Raw genomic sequence first — 23,432 nt, 5'->3', positions numbered from 1 at the left:
AATGACAGGAAATGAAACACTGACCTCATTAAAGTTGGCCACCTCCTCGCAGTTCTCAGCCACACGGCTGAAGAAAGGCAGACCTGTAGGTTTAAGAGGAAATAAGAGGTTAAAAATGGATTAATAGTTCACTATGGCAGTCAACTTACGCTGTTTTTTCAGTGTAAGTAGGAGGACACACAGAATAATTAATTTATAATTTATACAGAACAAGCGAGAACTCATCAATCTTGGTATTAATCTTAAACGACATGCCTTGTTAGACTTATTAAGTTTGATGATCCTTCATGACACTGTGAAAAAAAGTTTAAAAACTTTATATTTCTTGTATTTCACTTAGGTTGGATTTCTATTTTCTTTACAGTGCACATGCTGGTGATCTCTTCTTGGGTAATAGCAGAAGTAGATCATGTTTTCAAGACTAAATGGAACATTTTACAGATATTACTTGTAAGAAAGTTTTGTTGGGACATTTTTCTGTGGGCACTTTTACTTTAGGGACGTTGGGCATACTTGTCTCACTGCTGTCGGATTCAGTTTTTAAAAATGAATATACGCATATACGTACATTAGTCAGCATGAAGAGGCTCCCACTATTGTCTTCAATCTGTTTAACATATGCCATATTAAAGGCAAGTGAAAAGACAAATGACTGCCTTTAGTGTCTTGAAGAAATGCACAAATGAGATGAGCTGTGTGGAGAAGCAGAAGACGTAAAATAATAATTAACTGGCTAAAATTTGTCTCAGTTCACCAAAGCGTTTCACAGAGAAACACCAGAGAGAGGGACTTTCTGTAGAACCAAAATAACATGAAAGAAGCCAGGTTGAAGAAAACCAAACTGTCCACATGGCCTTCTCGAATGAGCAGGACAACATTCATTTGTCAGTGCAGTGCAAAGTATACACATATCATAAAGCAATTCAATGATCTGGCTCACTCACATGTGCCTCAGCATGTCACCTGGTTGCTTTGTGATGCTTATGAATGGAGCTGGACTGCTGTGCGCAGCCTGCTTTGTTTCATTTGTTTGATTTGCGTATCTGAAGCGTTTGTGTGGGTGTTGATGTTTGTTTGGGTGCATGTGGACAGCTGATTTGTACTGACAGACACACTTTCATACACCACACAGAGACTTACTAAGCTACAACCTCTGTCAGTTTGGGTTTTACAACCACAGAGTAAATACTGTCTGAGTTTAAATACAGAAAAGACCGAAATAAAAATGAAACGCTGTTAACCTTCATAGATTCATACAATTTTACCAATTCATGCTTCCTATTTGTCTTTCCGTCTTTTTTTCACTCCCCAATCGGTGCAGCCTTTTAAAACCCACATCCATTGAAATCATTTTTTTTAGAAAATAAAAACTGCTTGAATCTTAAAAGGGAGTGGGACAATATTCCGCCTACATTATTGAATGAAGAGGCGATAAAAACATCCAACTGAGACGTGGGTTTGGAGATGTACCTCGTGTCAGACTTATGTAAGGTGCTCCACACCACACCAAAACAACATTCTGCTAATCTTTTTGTCTTCTGGCCTTGATGAGAAATAAAGCGATTGAGAGTCGGGGGAAAAACTAAAATTGAACTGCAATAAAATGGACAAAAATGCAGAGTATATGTGAGCAGAAAATTATATTATATTATCAGGAGAACGACACGAGCGAGTGAGAGGGGGTGGCAACGTTTATATCCTGTGACCGCTGCACAACCGGTGACTGTCTGCACGCAAGCGCTACGATCTCCATGAACATAAACTGCATTATGTTGTTGATACTGTGTCAGTATTTTTTAATAGGAAAGGCAAATATTCCCATTAGCGTAAAGCGGAGTCTGTTGCTTTGTCCGCCACTTCTGCGTCTAGCTGGGGATGTAAAGAAAAGCATGCTACATTAAAGGAAAGGGATTTCAATAATTTAGGTTGGATGTAGAGCTGTAGATGTTTAAAACCAATGATTGGAGTTCAAAAGATGACTGTCAGAGAAGAAGCATTGATGTAAAGAGTCAAACAGAGGTTTTTTAAGTTGTAGATAGCCAGCAGACAAACTGAAAGAAGAGAGCTTTCTGAGAGTATTTTAAAGGAGATGTAATTATTTAATTTTCTGATTGCACTCTGCAGTGTAGAGTGTGCGTGTGTGATCCTGCAACAAGCGATGGGAGTGGTGCACTTTAGTAGAGTCCTCAAAGACTTTCAGTCACTTTCAATTCAGTTTTGTTTTGATGCTTTGCCTCAGAAGTGAACTTTAATTATTGTCTATTGCAACAGATAATGTACCAGTTTAAACCAGAGATGACAGGGAAGCTTTGAGTCTACGAATATACTTTGTAGTTGGGGAATATTATGCCTTACAAAAAAAAAATCTGTTGTTAACGTTCTTAAAAACAATGGGGTGGATTCTGCATTATGTGTGTTGTTTCACACCACATTAGGTCACTTTTGCTCTCAGTACTAACTTGTCGGCGTGCAATTACATGCATAACATCTCTCTAGGGGTCATGTATGGTTCAGCATGCTCAGGGAGGGCATACACTTCCTGGCAAACCCCTTCCTCTGCAGACTAGAAGCTAAAAGCACTCAGGAAGCTCTACCGACAGTCTGCAGGGGGAAAGCAAGATACAAAACCGCCAAAGAAATTAAACAGGCCGTGGATGGAAGATAGACCCGCTGTTTCAGTGCCACTGGTACTACTTGGCAGCGTCGGATGCACCCACACATAACATCTCATAGGTGCTCAACTGGATTTATGAAAGGGTACCATTAGCTGTGACATGGAGGTCTGTGTAAACCTCCTACGAAAAACCTCCCCAGACCATTATTGACCCAGGAACAAATCCTGCCTAACAGTGCAAAATAGAAAAAAAGATTATCCAGGCTACATTACATTACGTTTTGGAATAGGGAGACACACTCTACACACACGCATCTGCTTCTGTCCTGAAGCCTTTAGATGCCCTATATCACGGTGCTCTTCGCTTTATCACAGGAGACAGATTTCAAACTCATCATTGTGACCTCTATCGATCTGTAGGCTGGCCCTCGTTGGGTCAACGAAGAAAGCAGCACAGGACTTTGTTTATTTACAGGGCACTCATTGGTCGACTTCCTCCTTACCTGACTAATCTCCTGTCTATATCAAGCCACTCAACCAGAGGTTTAGAACTGAATGGGGAAAAAGACTGCTTTTAGTGTTGCTGCACCCATTATGTGGAATTACCTTCAGAGGATAGCTAAGTTACCCTCTGTTGTTTTTTAAATATCTAGTATCCGAACTACCTCAGGAAGGAATTTGCAACTGTTTCACAATGTGAAATCATTGAGATGGTCATGGTTTGCATGTATGAATATGTGTTTCAGTGTTTATGCCTTTATTGTTAACTGTTTATATGTTTATATTTGTATTTTTGTATTGCTGCGGGGCACCCCTGGAAAAGAGACCTCGGTCTCAGTGTGTCCTCCCTGCTAAAATAAAGGATAAATAAAACAATTAAAATAATAATAATAATAATAATAATACAATTTATACCCCTAATAGAGTAATGTAGTAAAGTAGGCTAATAGCATTACTTAAATTGGTATTGAGTCCATCACCTGTTTGACCAAGAGATTGATTTAAAAACTGTAGGCCTACTGTTTTACTTGTATAATATTAATGACATGTCTAGCTAAACGAATAAATACATGATTATGTTCTCAAACGCTGAATGATAGTTTTATCCCACTTTATAAATTAACACAGTTTACACCACAACAAAGATGGCGGCAGCCCTTCGGCTAACGTTACCAGAATAGGAAACATACTGGCAGCTTCGAAACCCGTTTATTCTTTTTACATCAGTCCGAATCTTTTTTTTCAATTCAGACGGTTGAGGAAGTATTTTGGAAGTTAGAAAAACCTTATAAAGAGCGGTAAGTGTTTTACAACTTGATAAGGCTGGTTTTAATGTTAGCCGGTTGTAACGTTGGTTACCATCATGTAGGGGAACGTCTAAAGGTGAGTCAGCCCTAACTGGGGCAAACCAGACAGACACAGTTTTATTTTTGGCAGCTAGCTTAACAGCTATATCTGTCATCTAAGTTGACTGCGAGAGCAAAAAGAAACTCTTCTGTTACTGAGAGACACGAGAGACTCCATATTAAAGATAATATTCCCCCGTCACTGCTGAACATACAAATAAACACCTGGAAGTTAATGAGTTTGGCACATCAAAGGAGATAATATTAAGTTGCGTCAAATGTCAAACTTGTTTCTACTGCCCCCAGGTGGCCCAAATCATCAGTAAGAGTGTTTTCTTCTTTTTCTTTTTGTTATAGAGTTAAAACAATTTTTCCTTTTTTAACTGTTTACTCCTACTAAAATTGAAAAGGTTACGTCATATTTCATTTTGATAGCAACCAGAGAATTTGTATGAGTTGTCCGGAAGTTCTGACTAATGGGTTTCTGTGGCACTGGATTAAAACAAGAAGAAGAAGAAAAAAAGGACCGAACAACTTTAAGCAAACTACCTTTACAATAAGGTTTGTAATATTACAGCAATTAGAATGTGAGACTTAAGTGAACAGCTTTCAAAAGTTGTGACTCTGTTGCCTTCTGCTGGGCAACAATTTGGGTATAGGATGTGATAATTTACGATCAAAACTTTTATAATTAGCAAATAGTCAGATTTATGTTTAGGTCAGACATTCAAATTAGTAATAAAATACAATGAAATACAGGTGTGTGCCTTTTCAACATTGCAAACGTATTTTATGCTTACTAAATGATAGCTTCTTGGGGGGGTTTTTTGTCGCATTTTTTGTAAGAATTTGCGAACTCCTGCATAACTTCTGAAACCCTCAAATAGTATCACACAAAAATTATTTTACATGGAAGTATTTTTGCAAAAGCACAGACTTAATTTGAGACAGAAGGGCACAGCAGGAGGTAAACAAACCAACACACACATGTCATTACTTAGCTTGTTTGAAATTGCAAACACATAAACTGAAGCCACTGTGCTGACAGTAAGACCATGGGGGCTGAGCAGACGATATAATCCTTGGCTTGGATTTCACGGTTCATGTAATATCAAGACCCTGGTGAGTTAACTGCGGCACAACACCCCCACCCCCCTTTCTCCAGCTTTCTCCAGTGCAGACACAGTCACAGTGCGATGGATAGAGGACAATTTCGGGTGGTGGTCTTGCAATCCCACACAGTCCAGTACCGATGCTGACAGCAGCTATCAGAGATCAGCTGGGGATGTAACACCTGGCATGTGAGTGAACTGATCGCTGTCCAAGGTGCTGATACGCACACGCCTTTCTCTTCCTATGTCTTCCCCTTTTCTGTGTGTCCCTCGCACGCACGCACACACACACACACACACACACACACACACACACACACACACACACACACACACACACACGCACGCACACACACGAATTGAATGTGAATGAATTCACTGAACCAACTCCAATTATCCCTATTATGGACAGCAGCACAGAAAGAGCAGCCTGTGTGTTGCATTATGACCCTTTGGGAGCTTTAAAAAACGCCAGAGAACAGGAGGATTGACAATCATCCCGAAGGTAAGATAAAGAATCCCCACCTCCCACCAGTCTCCCACACCAATGTGAAATCAATGCCATCAGCCTAGTCAATTATAACCCACACTGACCTCTTGCTCCTACTGCTTTATGAGTAATGACCAATGATGACATTGATAAAGAGAGGTCGTTTTATTTGCAGGAATGAACTCATTGCTATTAGGCTACTTCTTCCCTTTTTGTGCTAATTCTAAATAATTTGATGATAATAATTCGTTTTCAATTAAGGAAAGCTTATGTTTCATTATGTACCATCATCACGAAGAATGTAAGCATATATTTCAAATGTAGTTTGTTTTTATAGTAGCCTAATAATACGTGAGAAGTCCTGCATAAAGGGGGTAGAACACGGAAACATATCACATAAAGTATCATAAGGGTTTTTTTTTTGTGTAGTTTCAATTTGAATATAGGCTAATGTTTTAAAGACTGTAAGTCCCGTGTTTTATCTTATTTGAAAGGTAGGTTTACATTGAACGAATCAGAGCGCGTATCCGGTAACCATTCATCCAGGAGGGGTTTCCCCCAACTTTTCACGCAACCAGGGACGCGTATTTTCTCCAACGTAAATCAAATCGGGACACAGGACACACAGGGGTATCCTGTTACAAAACATTCAGGCTCTCTCATAAACACGTTGCATTTTAAGATGTCCTACCTCTGAATGTAACTTTGGCGATCCTGTCACCTTTCCCCCGAAGGTGAGCGACCGTCTTCAGGTGAACCATTAGAGACATCATTAGTCCACGCTGGTCAGGGGGAGTAATTCTACTCCACACAGGTTAAACTTGAACCGGTTTTGGTGCAATCTATGTTAGTTGTTTCTTTAACTGAGCCCTTCCTTGCTTCTAGACCCATTAAATGGTTTTCCACAAAGGCAGCATGAAGAAGAGTTTGTTCTCTTAAATCTCACAAGAACAAAAATAGCGAATTAATCATAAGCTCCAGTAAACATTTTCTCTCGCTCCTTGCTCCGTGGCTGCTCGGTCTGTCGCGCATCTCTGGGCTGGCACTTGGTTTTACTCTGCTCGTTGTGCAGGAAGGGCGGGGGTGGTAGTGGGGGGGTGGGGGGTTGGCTTCAGCTATAACGATGCTCTAATTGTAAGACATGAGTGCAGCACTGTGATTTGAGAGATATTCGGCCCCCCCTTTTCATTGAGAAAACAAACATTCTCTCTGTTTTCATCACTGCAGTGCAGACTGCCAGGTAGAATTATTCAATGGATTTACAATGCATTGTGTTACATTACAAGTTATTTTCTCATAGGGTGTTCAGTTTGGCAGATAACAAAACACAGAGCTGAATGATCAGTGGGCTTTAAGTGCCTGTAAGACCTGGTATGTTTCTATTAATTCTGCAAAGACTTGCAAAGAATTTCCAGTGACCTTAAAACTAAATGAATTGCAGGAGTACATGTTATTCTTTGGGACAGAGGCTAAGAAAAATATAGTTGCCAGGCAACCCTTTACCCCCTTACCATGGGGTAATGCAGCTGCAATTGCTCAACTAAAAGATAAGTCAATTGAGGGGGAAAAAAGCATATTAAATTATGACCAGCGTTGTTGAAGTTCTTTCCAGTTCAATGAGTAAAATATTAATAATAAGCATTTATTTATGATTCTAGCTTTGCCAATTGGTTCCCTGTCTGCTGCAGAGCAGTGGTCCTTCTTTCTGCCCTGGTGACAAACAAAAGTAACCTCTTTTTACTTGCTGACTGATGAACAGTAATCCACATATCTGTTACAAAGAAGGACCAGCAGGTAAGCAGCTGTGCCAAAAGCTTTTCTAAACAGAGTGAAGGTGCCTGTCAGGGTCTGCAGGGGGGATTCAGGAGGGGAATAGAGGATAATTCCCTGGTTTACTAGTTGAAAGGCAAAAAATATAAGGACCAATCATTTCCAAAAACATGATTAAAATGAGAATTGTTTTTTTTTTTAATATTTGTAATACTTAATAAAATCTTTGGGAACAAAAATCTATCTAACAAGTATATAATTAATTCTATTATAAGCAGAGTACCAGAGTTGCACTGATGGCAGCAGGAATCCCTCGGAGAGTTCTGTAATTTTTTTCAGCCCTAAAATCCTGACAGGCACACGAACACAGTTGTGCTATCAGCACAGCTTACTGGAACTGCCAACGCATAAAACAGGCTGTCAGTGAGGACTCAAAACAGCTGCTTGAAGTGGCCATACACCGAGAATATACTGTACTGCAAGACAGTGTAGTGGAACACTTTGACATGTTTATTCAGCTATTGAGTCACTGTAGTTTAGCTGAAATGGCAAACAAATGATGCCATGCCATGCCATGCCATGTGATGTGATGTGATGCGACGTGATGCAATACACTTTTATCATCCTTGAAGGAAAGTTGGTCTTTGACTCCCGAGCTGCCTTCCCAGTAGTATTGATATAGTAGCAACACTTGTCATTATAACACAATGCATTTTGACTGAACCACAATCTGCATACCCAAAACTGACATACAGTTCAATAGATACCTCATTAAAACAGCTGGAACAGTTGGAACTAAGATTAGTTGCATTTAAGAGAACTAGCTTTTACTAGTTGTACATATCTAAAAAATAAATTGGACCCCTTATTTTCCCATGAGCTTATACTGTTTACTAAACCGTTCTTATTTTAGTTTCTCTCTCAGGCAGTTAATTGGAACTTTTTTTTTTTTTTTTATCTCTTTCTCTCAGCTCTCCCAGAAAAAAAATATATACTAAGAAACAAAAACACAGTGGTGGAACAAAGAGCTGGCTTAGTTCTTCAGCATCTCTGCATATGCGATTCAAGAACAAAAAATAAAAGAAGTGGTTGCGTTTATGTTTCAGAAAAGCTTCAAACATTGCTTAGATGAGGACAATTCCTTTACCTAACAGTCTTATGTAACATGTTAGGTACACATTCGTCAAACTAAATCAAGTAAGGCTGCTGATAGAATAGGAACACAGCACTCATATTGCTTTAACACCATTCATATAAAACTCATGAGGACACCCAGTCTGAGCTGATAGAGTATACCATGGGGAGATGGTCCATTTCATCACAAACATCTTGTCAGCTTAGTCCAGGATACAAACAAGACATGGATAACCTCAGGCATGAGTATGACAAGACAGAGCACCTTGTGCCTCATATAGTGTACCTGCCAAAGGAGAAATCCCAACCTTTTGTGTGTGTGTGTGTGTGTGTGTGTGTGTGTGTGTGTGTGTGTGTGTGTGCGTGTGTGTGTGTGTGTGTGTGTGCGTGCGTGCATGTGTGCATGCGTGCGTGTGTGTGTGTGTATGTATCTGTGTGGGTGCATGCTTGTATGTGAATGAGTGACTGCATTTGTACACTTTTGCCCACATGCAGTGGGTGAATGAAATAGATAACAATCTGCTTCCATAAGGTTTTTTTAATCAGTTATCAGGGGAGGAGGGGGGGGTGGTAAAAATTAATTACATTTTGCACTGAGTCTTCCACTATATTTGAAGCTGTTGCAGAAGCACGTGTTAGCATGTGGTTTGGTGAGAACGACAGTGGAAGAGAAAGTGGAGAGACTCAGCGCCAGTCTAGTTTCAATTATTGATGGTTTAACTGGAAGAAACAACATAGAAATAGTGCTATGTCTTTATTGGTCTCTTGGACTGACAGAAGATGACACATGCATTGATTTTATATCAAGTTTGACCAATTTTTTTTGTCTGAAAATACAGTTTCAGACAGAGTGATTATATGTGCAGAAATTCTGTTCAGAATGCTGAATCTCCTATTTGGTCAGAGTCTGGCTTTACAGTGTTTAATGTATTCACTCGTGACTGAATGATGATTGAAATCTTTTCCTCAGTGTAGTGAACGGTCCTGACCAATAGAGGGAGATGTTGGTCTTCAGACAACCTGGATACTGAATGTACTTTATTACTTGAAGATGTGTGATACGTGACTACAGGCAGATCATAAGGTAGAGCGATCATTTATAACAGAGCCCCTGACGCAGAGCTTATTTCCCTTCATTCAGATCGTATAATGAAGAGTTAATTTTCTACATTTTTAATGAGAATATTGACCTCTGAGCTGAAGATGCTCTGTGAAAGCAGGATGGATTGAGTAATTGGATAGCTGTCATATTGCTTCAGCTGGTCGTGGGAGATGTTGCCTATTATAGGGAAGAGGTCAAGAGGTTTTATTGCAAATCCTAGAGGAGAACTAAAGACATCTATTGTGCATGAAGTGCTGTAAATGTGTGCAATGAGGCAGACAATACTGCAACTGTGATGATAACCAAAGTAATGCAGATGAAGTAACCATGCTCCCTAGATTTTATATTTACATTCTGACAGTATTTAGGTCATCAATATGGGGAATTTATCTGAAGCAGAAACTCACACAAAACAATCATGTGATGGACTATAAGGTTATATGCTGACATAGTCTTAACTACATTGTTAAGTGACACAAGCTGAAGCTCAAACACATCTACTGCTGCTTAAAGACAATGACGCCTTCATAAAATCTTACTTCACTGGCACACCTGAGGGCTACAATGTAATGTACGTTTGAAAGATTGAATTGTTGCTCCATCTAGTGGTTAAATGACTTCTCTGGAAAAAGATGTTGCTGTCATCACAAATAAGATCATTTGTTTGAGTCTTGGCCAAGAGTGTTCTCTTGCACTTGGTGAAGAAGTGGTGTCAGATCTTTTAGGTTTTGGATGAGATAATGGCATTTCCTGAAGAGGGAGACGTTTGTATGTTAATAGATACATCTACATCATACATCATACATTTAACCAGCATCAAGAATGCCTGTAGTCATTTAGACGAATGTTTGCAGCTTAATATGGACATATCTAAGGTTACACACATGCTTCATTCATTTGCATTCTTAAGTTCTTTGTTGCAATTTTGATCACCCAGAAGTATGAACACAATGAAATACATGACAATTATCTTCCTCAGTAGACACAGTACAGACACAGACCTGTTAACAACTAGCTTTTAAAAACATAAGCACATTAAAAACAAAAAGAAATATTTGCAAATTTGGACAACAGCTAATTTAAACTAAACGGACAGTTTAACACAAAACAGGATGGGTAAGGAGGCTAGATGGATCGCAGCCACAGAATATTGTCTCTCTAGCACCTGGTTTAGTTCACAATTTTATAAATTACAGATAGGCCTGCTTATAAGTGTTTCGTTCAAGTAAAATGTGAAGTCGTTGAACGTTTTTGCTGACACAGAGAAGCCACGAGTTCACGGTTGTCAGCAGCAGTCTCAGTAGGAAGAGAAAGGAGGGGAGGGTGTGGGGAACGAGGAGGATTGGTGCGTCCCTGCCCTCTGTCTGCATCCAGCTGCTGAGTGAGCGCACCACATTCAATATGGCTTTAGCCGCAAGCAGGACGCTCTTGGCGCTATTCGTCACGTTTTGCGCACCAGGATGCGGATGGACAGGTAAAAGATGTTCTTACTTTTTTTCCTCAGCAGGTGTACGCTTTGCTGCGTAAGTTTTACTTTCGCTTTTTGTAGTTTAATGGATACAGTCGAATTGATGGGACAGTTGTTGCAGTCCAGCCATTTTTGTTGTGTTTCAGTGTATTAAAGAGCAATATCTGATCTCAGAATCTGCAAACTGTGATTTTGTTTGGTTTGTTATTGTATAAACACGTGACAATGTGAACGCGCGTACATATTAGGCTTGTGCGCGCGAGACCTTAACATTTCCAAATCCCCGGACGCTGCAGTTTGCGTAAACGAAATAGATAAATTGTAGCTATTTATCATGCATTGTAATACTTCATTTTGAGTGTCTCATTTGATTTATCATTTGCAGCTGTGGAGGAGTTTAAGTGAGCAATTACAGAAAACACAGACTTTCACAGTTTTTTCAGTGTTTGATAATTTATGGGGGGAAAATGTGAAGCCATGGCCCCTGAGTCTCAGTCATGGAACAAGTCCTTACATCATGGAGCAGGCGCAACCTGCACGAGCTGTGATCAGCAATTAGAAGATGACGACATATTTAAGGCTACATCAGGAGATACAAAGACAACAGTGTTGGGCTTTCTTCTGGCGCTGTATTATTCCATATTTGGGGCTAATCTGGTTTATGATGATGATAAATGACCTGCCTCTAAGGCTTAACTTCATGGGGGAATAGAAGTGGTGTTATATTTTCTTATTTGCAGACTTTGAAAGCCTTATCAATCATCAGCGATGAGACAAGGATGGATGAAATACTCCATTAAAGTAAAACTATTATAAGTTCATCCAAATGCTTTTTATTCAAAAGCAAATCGCTTTGATCTATACCAATTGGACTGTTCCAACCACAGAAAACATTTTTTAAATTGTCTTCAGAATTTTTTGGTAAAATTAATTTTCATAGAAAGCAGCTCATATCAAGGTAGTATACATATCCAAAATATTTATAGAGTATTAGTATAACAGTATAACCAAACCCCCTTTTCTCCAGATTACTCAGTGCACTTATATTGTCACTTGATCTGAAAGTGTCTATATGCCTCCTTCTCAACTGTTAGCACTTAGTGCATGAGGTCATTGCTTTCTCTGGATGTAGCAGCTGCTTTTTGTTGTGGAATTTTTTTCCAACTCAGGGTTGTTTCCTTTTCCATCTTTTAGGAAGTATTTTTAGAGCAGTCTTCTGACTATTTCTCTAACACTCTGCTTCAAATTCACTCACCTACATACATCCACACCTGGGAGATACTTTCATACAGCCACAGGTCAATGCTGCCGCTCCGCTGACCAGTTTGGGTTAAATGCTTTCCTCTCGGGCATCCTGACAGAAGTTGTTAAGACAGAGGAGAGTGTTACTCATTAACTTTCTCCACTCACATGTCATCAGCTTGTCAGTCTATAATGTGTCATAACAGGTTATGAAATTGGGCCTGAGGGAAGAGCTGGATGCGTAGATGGGAGCAGTGCAAATAGAGAGAACCCAAACATATTTGGATAATAAAAAATGTCAGCCTCTTTCATGATGCCTGAATCCATCAACTCCTGGAAAGTGTTGAATGTAGTGAGTAATTGTGACTGAGAGTGAGAGTGAGGAGGAAATAGGAAATCTTGTCCTTGCAGGCCAGTGGAATTTAATTTCTCTGCTTTACACGCTGTAGTTCTGCAGGAGGACCCAATAACCAATCTCCAATAAAACATTCAGAAACAGGAATTTCATAACTTGCATTCGAGAAAAATGTCAGTCACAGAGAAACTAAGGTACGATAAAGAAGACAATTTCAACATTTCTGAAATGTTTGATGACTAGACATAGCTTTACCCAGCACCCTTCACACCTGCAACTTGGCTGCCTGTCAAACATAACAGCGATGGCATGTCTCATGTCATGATGTCATATCTAGGCGCCGTTCCAGTTGTTTAAACAAGAACACCTGTCACAGCATAGTAGATGTCAGCATACTAAGAGGGTTGCAGGAACATATAGAATAAACCGACAGTTTAAGTTGCCAATCTTCATCAGCAAGGGGGTATTTGAATTATTTCAAGAAGTGAGCTTGTGCCCACCAACAGTGAAATACAAATTTTGTTGTCAGACAATAATTTTAGTGGCAAGCTTCTGTTTGTAAATGCCATGACATAAATGTCATAAAGCATGTAGCTGTCACAAACTAAACAGTTACTCAACCTTCGTAGTCGTTTTAAATAAAAAAAAAACATTCTTAGTCACCCAGCTAGGATAAACGAGGCATAACCTCCATCCTCCATCCAATGACTGCAACTTGTACAACTGTCTGATGATTAATGTGCTAGTGAGACAAACTCAAGTCAGAGGGCAACAACTGTCTATGGTCATGGTCATAGTCTGGAGTGTCAGCTTTATGACAATGTTCATTACTGCAGAGTTTACTGATGGTCAGAGGCTAACAGAGGTGATGCCAAGAATTCTGTAGCCCCTGGGCAAGATTTTACACCAACCCCCCAACTAGACAACCTGTTTGTAGAGGCAACTTAAATCTGTTCTTAAATGTTTCAAGTTGCATATTTTAAATTCGGAATAGCAAATACAAACCAAGTAATTTGATGGCAAAAAAAAATGAAAGCTTGTTTCCTGCTCCGCCTATTCAGCCGATTGCACTACAAACAGGACTCCAAAATCAATCAATCAATCAATAAATCAATCATTATTTGTATATCGCCAATTCATAACAAATGTTATCTCGAGACACTGTGCAAAAAGCAGGTGAAAGACCTTGCTCATTGTTATGTTACAAAAGAAAATTGGATAGGGGGAGATGAAAATAACACATTTCTGGCTCCTACTACATTAAATACAAAGTCAGACAACCTTGCTTATGGTATAAGTGACCAAATGGGAACAGAGAAGATGATGGGGCCAAGAATTGATCCCTGGGGTACCCCACAGGCAATGTCTGCTGTGAGAAAATCTTAAACGCACATTATGTAAAATCCACTGCCAGGGGGCTCTCAATCAAAACAATAACAAAATATGACTTTGAGGCAAGCGGGGTATCATGGGAGTTCTCTCTGCTACTCCCTCCCTCTGGCTTTAATAACTGTTGAAAATATTTGACATAATGCAAGTACTCATCAATAAAATGTATATACCATGGGTTTAGTACATTTTTAATTAATCTAAATATTTTAATGTAAACATTAGCAACAAAATTCTACATGTTATACCTTTAAATATGACAAAGATAAAAATGACTTAAGCCAACTCAGTGCTAAGCCAGAGATACTGACCAACTGTTCTAGGCCATTAGTTAATTGATAACTCTTTGAGGAAAACGTCCATGTTCTCTGTATAGTCCTGATACTAGCATGAAACATAGAGGAAGCAAGATAACAAACACTGCACAAACATGTTGAAGTTTCATTCATGTCTACTATTAGCTTGCTGTGCTGCAATGATAGATATATCAAATATGTGGAAACTTCTACGTCACTTGCCCCTAGCAGGTAAAGTTAATGAATAGAAAAGATGTCTAATTTGTTGTTCGCTTGCATGTGTTGTTTCCAAGACAACAAATGATTTACTTTTCTAAACGCGTACAGATGTATGTGACTTCAATCTTGTTTTTGAAGAAATGGGGAGCTTTAGCATCACCTGGTCTCGTGACAAGCCTCTTCTCCTTTTTTAACCCTTCCTCACATGCCTTCTTCCTCACATGCACACATTCAGTCCCAGTAATTTACAAAAGTTTGTGGGAGAGGACCATTATAAGGGGTCTAATGGTGAGCTCATTAGGGGTGAGTGGCAGGTCAGCATCTGTGATATTTGTGGCCAGGTGAGAAGGTGAGAAGGTGACTCTTGTAAAATGGAGCACATTACAGGTGCATAAGCCCAGGTATTTCCTACAACTGTTTACAGGAGTCCTCTAACCTCAAAGCTCTTACATGCATGTGATTTTTGTACCAAACTATACATGCACACACACGTGTCTTTGTTTATTTGTATCTACCTAACAAACACTTTTTCTTAACTACACTTTTCTTAAGATTAAGATGTTACAATCACTTAGTTGTGTTCCAAACTGTTTCTTTTTTGGCTTGCAATCATGCAATCTGCTGTTCTCTTGAGGGAGTCTGGATTTAATCAGAAATATCTGGTTTGCCCTTGGATCATAAATTTCCAGAGGGGGCCAAATCCCTGTATGATGTCTGGACAAAAGAACCGATCCCTTCCTACGTAATACATGGACTCATTGGAAACAGCATGGAAGTGATTGAAGTGTGTCCAGACTTGTGTCAATGGTGTCTGCCTTAAGCAGCTGATAAAACTGACTCCACTGCAACCCTTTGTTAATGAGGAAATAATGAGGAGAGATTGGGTTTTGTCATTTTTTTTTTGGTGGGGGGTGGGGGAAACTCACACTCCTTACAGTGAGCCATAATGTGGTCCTTAATGTTATCTAGAGTCTGCAGAAACAGCAGGAGGATGATCTTTTTGAACATACTTAAAAACAGAGTTAAGTAGAGACAACATTGCAGGCCTCCCACGAGACATAACCATCTGTAAACTGCTGCATGCAAGGCCTGAGATGCAATTATCTCTAAATGTGAAAAGTGAGAGTGCAGACCCAGCTGGTCTCACACCTGCCCTGCAGACAACAACAATTCAAAGTAATGAAGTGATTTTGCGATGACTCTAAACTGAAAGTGCTGCTGTAAACCTTTGGGGAGCACAGACAATCATAAGGACCAGCTGTTTATGAGATGGACAGGCAATGCTGACAATCATATGTGACAACACTGAATGTCCAGCATGCTAATAAAACTTGCACTCCTTTTGTTCAAGCACATATCTTTTATGTTTATACATATATATATATATATAATATTTAAAGCTCCTGCGGGAACCATTTCAGTTTGTGTAAATTTTATGTCCCCTGTTATCAAAACACTCCCTCATCTATTTGCTGACATTGCTCTGTGCATATGAAGTATTTTCCTATAGAAGATCTCATCCCCCTTCTTTTTAGAGTCAACATTATATCTACTAAGAACCTTGTTTTCATGGAAAATATAACAAAAAGCTGTTTTGCTACAGTAGCATGCTGTCGATCACTTCATCTGACACCTACGCTACAGAAGCTTTTACACACGCATTGAAAATTACTCCATGGAAATGATCAGTCTCTTCGCTGATGGTCTCTTCCCACTTTTGTAGCTCATCAGTCATCAGAATTAATTTCAGTCTTTCGTTAGTCTCTTTCATAATCAGCTAAAAACTTCTTACAGTTGCTTAAAATGAAAATCATGACCAAATTCTGCATTGCCCCTTAAATTCCTCCATTAGTACTTCCACTCATGCTTTGCAGTATTTCCCCTCAGTATAGACTATTTTAGCCTCTCTCAGTTTCTTGTTTTGTTTTTACACCTTACATCTCATCAGCTTTTCCCAGCTACTGCCTGTGGTTTTGAGCAACAACTCCCATAGACCTCCTCTCAGTTGGAAGAGTCGTCATCCCCAGCTTCTGCAGCAACATGTCCGATGTGTCCTTGGGCAAGACACTTAACCCAGAATTGCTCCCACTGCTTTGTCTGCAGTTTATGAATGTGTATGAATGGGATTAGTTACTTCTGATGGTCTCACTACCTACCTCTGCCATCTGTGTGTGAATGGGTGTGAATGGGTAGGTGTGACGTGGTGTAAAAGCGCTTTGAGTAGTCAGAAGACGAGAAAAGCGCTATACAAGCTCAAGTCCATTTACCATTTACCATTTAGCCTGTATCTGGCTTAAGTACCAGATGTTTCCCTCAGGAGTCGGAGGAGACCAAATACAAAGCTCGAAGAGACTGAATATTGGCCTTACATTCATAAGAAACAGGACAACACATGAATGTTGATGTTACATTGTATTTGCTAGATATAGTAACAGGCAACTTTATACTAACGTGCAGTATTCACAAAAAATGAAACCTGGCTATAGTTTAAGGAGAGCAGTTAAATTGTGATTGTATAGCATGCAGCAAGGTTTGACATGTATTAGGCCAATTCTTCCTGGGCATCATGACTTGTGTTGGCCATTACTTTTGTTGAGTCAGCTGAGGACAGTTTTTAGTATCTCCATTGGTTGTTTACAATACCCCATGTGTTCTCGCTGGATCATTGCACAGATTTTCATTCCTTCATACAAGTTTTCTTTTCACAGTTTATATTCTCTTAACCTCAAACTCTATGCTTTACCTTATTAGCTAGGCATGCCTTTGGCCTGTTGTATAAATGTGCTCTTACCCCTACATTACAGGCAAAAAGAGAGAAGGGCAAAAAGGCAGTTGCTATCCAAAACAGTGTTGTTTCTATTTTCTTGTTTTGTTTTGAGTAAATCTAGCCAAGAGGGAGACTCGAGTTTGCTTGCTGTCCCGAGCCTTTAGCATCCAAGAAAATACTCTTTTATTTATGTAACCATCAAACTAGTTTGTGTTTCTCAGGCCTGCCTTTTACTTGAGTTTATGCTTCATCTAAAAAAAAGCAACTCTAATTGCCAAGTATAACAAATACTTAGGGAAATGTTCTGATAGCGCTGAGGCAGAGTTGTATGACTTGCTTAAAGGGTTTGAACAGTAGGCTTACATACTGCAGCAATGTTTTGGGGCAACAGGCCTTTAAGATCATTGATAGACAAATAAGCCTGTAAGAAAATACTTTATACAGACATGATTTATATTGATTTTGTTTGATTTGTTTTGCAGCTGAGAAGCCCCTGCGGACGCACAATGGGAAACAGTCATCTGTGGACAGGGGCCTTAAGGAGAGCTGGGAGCCTTCAATCCATCTGGATGGAAGACCTGTGGACCGCTTCGTGATCAGCTCCAGCAAACCCTCAAGGTCTCACCGCTTCACTAAAGTGGGAAGGGACAGTCGCTCTCATCTTTTGGAGGATGTAGGTAAGGCCGAAAGACCAGAGAAAGTGAGACGAAGATGTGAGAAATTAGGATAAGATGATTGCGAGCCTGTGACGATGCTCGAGATTAGGTGATGTGAAAGAATCAAGTGGGAGCTAGAAAGTCTTTTTGAGGGGCCTGAGAAGTGGTAGTAGCATTTTTAGACAAATAAGTAATTCAGTGGAGGATAAATGGACCAATGGAGAGCAAGAAAAAATAGATTTGGCTTAAACTATTGCGTGAGCTTTCAGATCTTGGAGTTCTGCACTTTCTCAAGGCAAGTGCCAAGAACGAGGAGGGGATGTGCAAAGCTGTGTACGAGTCAGAGACGCCAAGAGGTGAGGTGCGTGTATAATTGTTTTTTAGCAGTCGTCGATTTGTTCATCATTGGAAGAGTTCTTATAAAAGTGTGCCAGAAAGAAAAAGCATTAAGGGAATCGTCAACGTTCATTCCACCCCAGCAGACAGTGGTTATTTAAGGCTTTAAAAGAGTACATTATATTTAGGTTTTTAAAGCTTCTTTGGTTGTTTCTAATCCTGCCTAGTAAAACTTTAGACAAGTCTTTATGTTTCTATACACATAAGGGTTTGCAGTGTTGACACAGTCTAGCCTGCTTTTGTCATTATTCCATTTTCCTCTGTCCTTGGCTTCTTAGTGCCATACTTCATCAGCAGCTCAGAGTCTACAGCCAAGCCCTTCTTTTCCACATCCAAACCCAGGCACAGCTTCTATAAACCAATCCCCTGTGTTGTGGTCACTTGTTGTGTGTGCATGGTGGAACACATGTGTGTTTGGTGGTGATTGTGGTGGAGGATAGGGCGGTGCCAAGTGCTGAGGTCATACATTGTTTGTATGGTGTGTCAGTGTGTTCGAACATGCCTCTATTATTGATGTGTTTGTGTTTGTGCAAGCATGTTCTTTTTTTTGTGTGTCTGCTGCCCAGTGTACGTAGTGGTGTTCTTGTGGTCTTGCCTGTTCCGGTTCAGTTTGCCATAACTCTCTCACAGTTGTCCTCTCGGAAAAAAAAAAAAAAAAAACTTGCAGGGCTTACATTGAGCTCTCAGCAGCATGATAGCACCATGACCTGTTTAGCCTCATAACGTTAATATGTCTAGCCAGCTGTGTAAAAACAGCATAGAAGGAGGGATGACTTATTAGAAGTAACAAAGAATTATATGAAGAGTAAAGGATAAGGGGGAGATTGAAAAAAAGAGGTTGACTATTCTTGTGGACAAGGGAGAAAGTAAATCAAATACATTTAAATGTTCCCCTTTTCCACAATAAAGAGAAAATATAACTCGCACTCAATTTCATCAAGTGGACATATTTTAGTGAAAAAGCTGCTTTCATCCTAGATTCTATTACGGATATAATTAAACACAGGTATCCTTTTTTTTAGACCCTGAATGGATTAACCTGGATGGCTTTGCTGTGTTGGGCGGTGGACCTGTCAGCAACTCATCAGCAGGTAAAACCTGATATCAGGACATAATTACAGTTTACAGACACACTAGTAATACTATCTGATGAAAGCCATTTAAGTGGTTTAATATTCTGCTGTGAGCATTGATGAACAACTAATCACCAGAACTTTGATGATTTTCAATGCTATATCCTTAAGGAACCTTTTTCCTTTTCATGCATTCCCTCACTCCTCTGTCCCAGTGGGATTTGTGGGAGAGAAAAAAAAACCTAACCTAAGACTTTTAATAATTACATCTCAATTGTTTGTTTATTGCTGTTGAGTGTCACAGGCATTTGGATATGTGGATATGAAAGCACATTTTTTATTAAAAACACTGTCTAGCCTCAACAAAAAAAAAAGACATTCACACACCCGTGTTCATACTGCTATAACGAGACAATTAGCCTAAGTCTCTTAACCACTTACCTTGGCATGATTTTGTCCCATGGCAGGGAACGTGGAGAATTTCAAATTCAATTCTAAAAAGATCAGGACCAGCGAATGAACTCAGGACTTTCTTGCTCTGAGACGACAATGCTGACCACAGAACCACTAAGCTGCTTTTGAGTTTCAGTTGTGTTTGATTGAAGCAAGGCTGCTTAGAAGACATACTGAATCATATTTGTTGAGTTTAACCACAATAAATAGAGCCAAATAACGACTATGCACTGGCAAAGTATTGCTGTCGTTAGGCCCAGTTAAAAGGAAAAGGCAGAAGAAGACATTGCATGCTACTGTGCCTTGCTAGTCAGTTGATGTAGAATGCTTTCTTATGTCAGCATTACAGAAGTTGTCTTCTGAAGTTATCGTGGGAGCTACAATTAAAAGTTAAAGTTACACAAATGGTTAATTATGCCATATCCATCCACATGGAATAAATGTTCCTACAACCAAGCTGGCTTAAAAATAAAAAGCAACAAAAAAAGCAGAGGAAGGCCTATTAGCTCTTTATGCAGATCCCAGACATATCCCAAGTAATTTAAAGCTAATGGAAAGGTTAAAGCAAAAACCATAAACTAGCATTAAAATTAATGTTTCCTGTTGAGGACATTTTAATGGGGGTGAAATTAAAATACACAGCAACATTACAGTTAAGTAATCCTTATTACAGCCATTTGTCAAAGTCTAGTAGCTCTTAAGTCATAGGCAAATATACTGCTAGCAAGTTATTTTTAGGTTAGATTATTAGCCCAACTAACAAAACCAATAATTGACTGTATAAAATAACTGGCTGTTGTATGAATTAAAGACATACTTTTAGACATTTAGTGTTAACAAATGTATTTTTGACTTGAGTTTTTCCCTGTCATTTGTGTTTGTCAGTAAGCTAGCTAACTCTGTCTTCAAGGCTAACTAAAAACTATTACAAACTTGAAAACTCTACTTACGACATTAGAAACAACACTAAACAATATTTCAATTAATTATATATCAATCAGCAATGCCAAATATAAGCAACTGTTTTTAAGCTAGCCATTACTTCAGAATGAAAAATGCTAGCAAGATATCTTGTTAGCAAGAAGTCAGTAAATATTTATACACTTGCTGCAAGTTGCAATTCACTTCACTTCAGCTGAAGTATTTAATAAAGTTAGCAATAGTTTAGTTAGCTAAAGAATGTAGACAGAGACTCTGGCATGTGTATTTTTGTTTTTATTTTTGTATTTTGCTGGTGACAGTTTGCTTACTCTGTCTCTGCCTTTGACGCTTTAGGAGTATTTTGCCTAAAGGAATGCACTGCCTTTGAGAGCTGTTTGTTAAAATTGTGGCTTAGCTGAGCTTTGCACTCCACTGGGAGATCGAGGCTTACCAGTTTATGTTTTAAAGTTTAGATTCGCTTGTGATGAAATGTCAAAGAAAATAGATAAAAGCCTTGTTTTCTTCTACTAGCTGTAGAGGAGGGAGTGAGTAAACGCATTCTTCAGCATGGGCCGGAGCACATTGAGGTGGGTCTCTGCTGTAGCACTGGTATGTCTGTCTGTCTAGAGGTCGGCTTCATAGCACCTCAGACCGTCATGCTTCCAGGAAAAAACTGAACGGATCTGGCAGTGAGAGCATTGTGGAGTGAATGGTGGTCCGCGGCGTGGTGGTGACCTGGGCCAAACTATGCACTGTGACGGTTTTACAGAGAGCGAGAGAAAAAAGAGAAGGAAGAAAACAAGAAAAAGGATAAGTCAGCTGATTAAAACCAAATGTTTTTTTGTTTTTAATGTCAGCTAGTATGTGGCGAGAGAAACAATCATGTATACTGTATATGACACAGAAAAATGTGTCATTCTTATCGTTAATATTCTAAAGTGTAACCTGATTTGCAGAAAGCATGAAAAAAACTGATATACAATAATCCCCATTAATATGTTATGATAGGTGGTCATTCATTTCAGACTTTCAAATTAATGTGTTTAGGTGCAATTCTTGTGCCCACGTTTATTTTTAAAAACAGTTAAATGTGCTTAATTAGTATGCAGAAATATGAAAAGCAATTTCTTCTGATCACACTTTGCGAACGTGCAACCAGATTGTTTGCTGTAATGCTGGCAGGACAAACAAAAAACGATTATCCAAGAAACATGCACAGGTGCAGGAGAATCTTGGAAGGATTTGAAGACAGGAAATGCTGAAAGGAAAGTCAACATCTAAGAAAGAAAGAGTTGTTGCATTTCCAAACAACCAGTACTCAAAATCCAAAGTTGAGAAATCTACTCAGCTGTGCTGGCAGGAAAGAGGCATGGATCGAAACTTGAGGACAAGAATGGAGTGATTAAATTCTGTGAAGCAAACACCCTCTTTCCTTTTCAGATCATTTCCTGTGTGTGATTAAATTCCCCTTCACATTCTCTCTGCCACACATTAAGTGTCATGGTGAAGGCATATGAGCACTGAAACTCTCCATATCTCCGTCTTAGACCAATCCTTTGCACCACCTGCTGGCTGTGGTGTCTTCATTTGAAAGACTAGATTCAGTTGTAACACCCTACCTGATCATTTATAGGGGACTCCTATTTTTTGTCTTATTAGTGTCATTTTTTTGTCAAATCTACTATATTACATTAGTTGACTTGTCAGGACTCAAACAGCTGTGCATGTCGCTATGCTGATGGGAAACAGGCAGATTCTTTTCATCTGACAATGGTTATGAGAAAACAAATAAAGGAGGGATCGGGGAGGACATGAAAAAAGAAAATGAAAGAGTGGGAAGAGGTTTTTTTTCTGTATTACTTCTGCTTAGCAATGCAGACAGATGAGGTTGATTGTCTGGCTGTTTAAAAAAAGAAAATCTTAGTTGTCAATGATTAAGTCCCCACTAGGGTGGAATAGAAGCAGGAAGCAGTACAGCAGACGCTGGAACAGATGACATGGGACATGGTGTGGTTCTGAAGCATCTGCATTTAGTGACAACTGGGCATGTTTACTTTCTTTGTTGGATGAAAGTGACCTGTAATTGTGTTTATCACTGAGCAGATGTGTATTGAGTGAAGCAATTGTAGTCAATGATTTTCTATGGCAGACAGTTTCAACAAGGCCCAAAAGGGAAATCAAGCACAGATTATGAATGAACTATGCGGTCATGAATGTCAGAGACGTCAATCACTCGCACTGACTGTTCCTCTCCATTTAAAATCCATTAACAGGTCCACCAAGGTCTCCACAAACTACGTCCAGAATTCAGCCCCCTGTACAGAGGGCCACCAGGGTGGACAGAACAGCTCACCCATTGGGAGTGTCAAATACCAGGGCACACAGGAGGGCCCCTCAGTCCTCCTCAGGTCCCAGGCAACCTGAGAGAGCTCAGGCAGGAGCTCCCCCATTGGAAAGAAGACACATACACCACACCAAACCTCAATCTGACCAGAGAAACAGAAATGCAGCCAAGCTAAGTAAGAAAACACACATTTTACACTATAATCCACCAACATAATGGGCAAAGATAAGTTCTTAAAAATATTATGCTGAAAATCCAACTTTATGTTGCAGTTCCTGTATTGTG

General features: G+C 39.5%; 2 protein-coding genes across 4 annotated transcripts in view; one reads left to right on the top strand and one right to left on the bottom strand.

The window, feature by feature from the left end:
* Nucleotides 1-6,577, bottom strand: part of otofa (otoferlin a) — an 85,253-nt gene extending 78,676 nt beyond the window's left edge. The window contains exons 1-2 of the mRNA XM_061051956.1: nt 6,254-6,577; nt 25-83 (exon numbers count right to left, since the gene is read on the bottom strand). Coding sequence (XP_060907939.1) covers nt 25-83; nt 6,254-6,335 — 141 coding nt within the window. The 5' untranslated portion in view covers nt 6,336-6,577. The remainder of the gene's footprint in view (nt 1-24; nt 84-6,253) is intronic.
* Nucleotides 6,578-10,892: 4,315 nt separating this feature from the next.
* fndc1 (fibronectin type III domain containing 1) overlaps nt 10,893-23,432 on the top strand; it is a 34,347-nt gene continuing 21,807 nt past the window's right edge. For 2 of the 3 annotated variants that reach the window (XM_061051953.1, XM_061051951.1), the window contains exons 1-4: nt 10,893-11,042; nt 17,787-17,981; nt 19,379-19,447; nt 23,077-23,322. In XM_061051953.1, the coding sequence (XP_060907936.1) occupies nt 10,970-11,042; nt 17,787-17,981; nt 19,379-19,447; nt 23,077-23,322 (583 nt within the window). In that variant the 5' untranslated portion in view covers nt 10,893-10,969. The remainder of the gene's footprint in view (nt 11,043-17,786; nt 17,982-19,378; nt 19,448-23,076; nt 23,323-23,432) is intronic. The other variant, XM_061051952.1, reaches the window with a different exon arrangement.

This window comes from Labrus mixtus, chromosome 12 (genome assembly GCF_963584025.1).
Source record: "Labrus mixtus chromosome 12, fLabMix1.1, whole genome shotgun sequence".
In the NCBI taxonomy this organism is placed as follows: domain Eukaryota; kingdom Metazoa; phylum Chordata; class Actinopteri; order Labriformes; family Labridae; genus Labrus; species Labrus mixtus.
The sequence above is the reverse complement of the archived record's forward strand: the minus strand, read 5'-3'. Positions and strand labels throughout refer to the sequence as shown.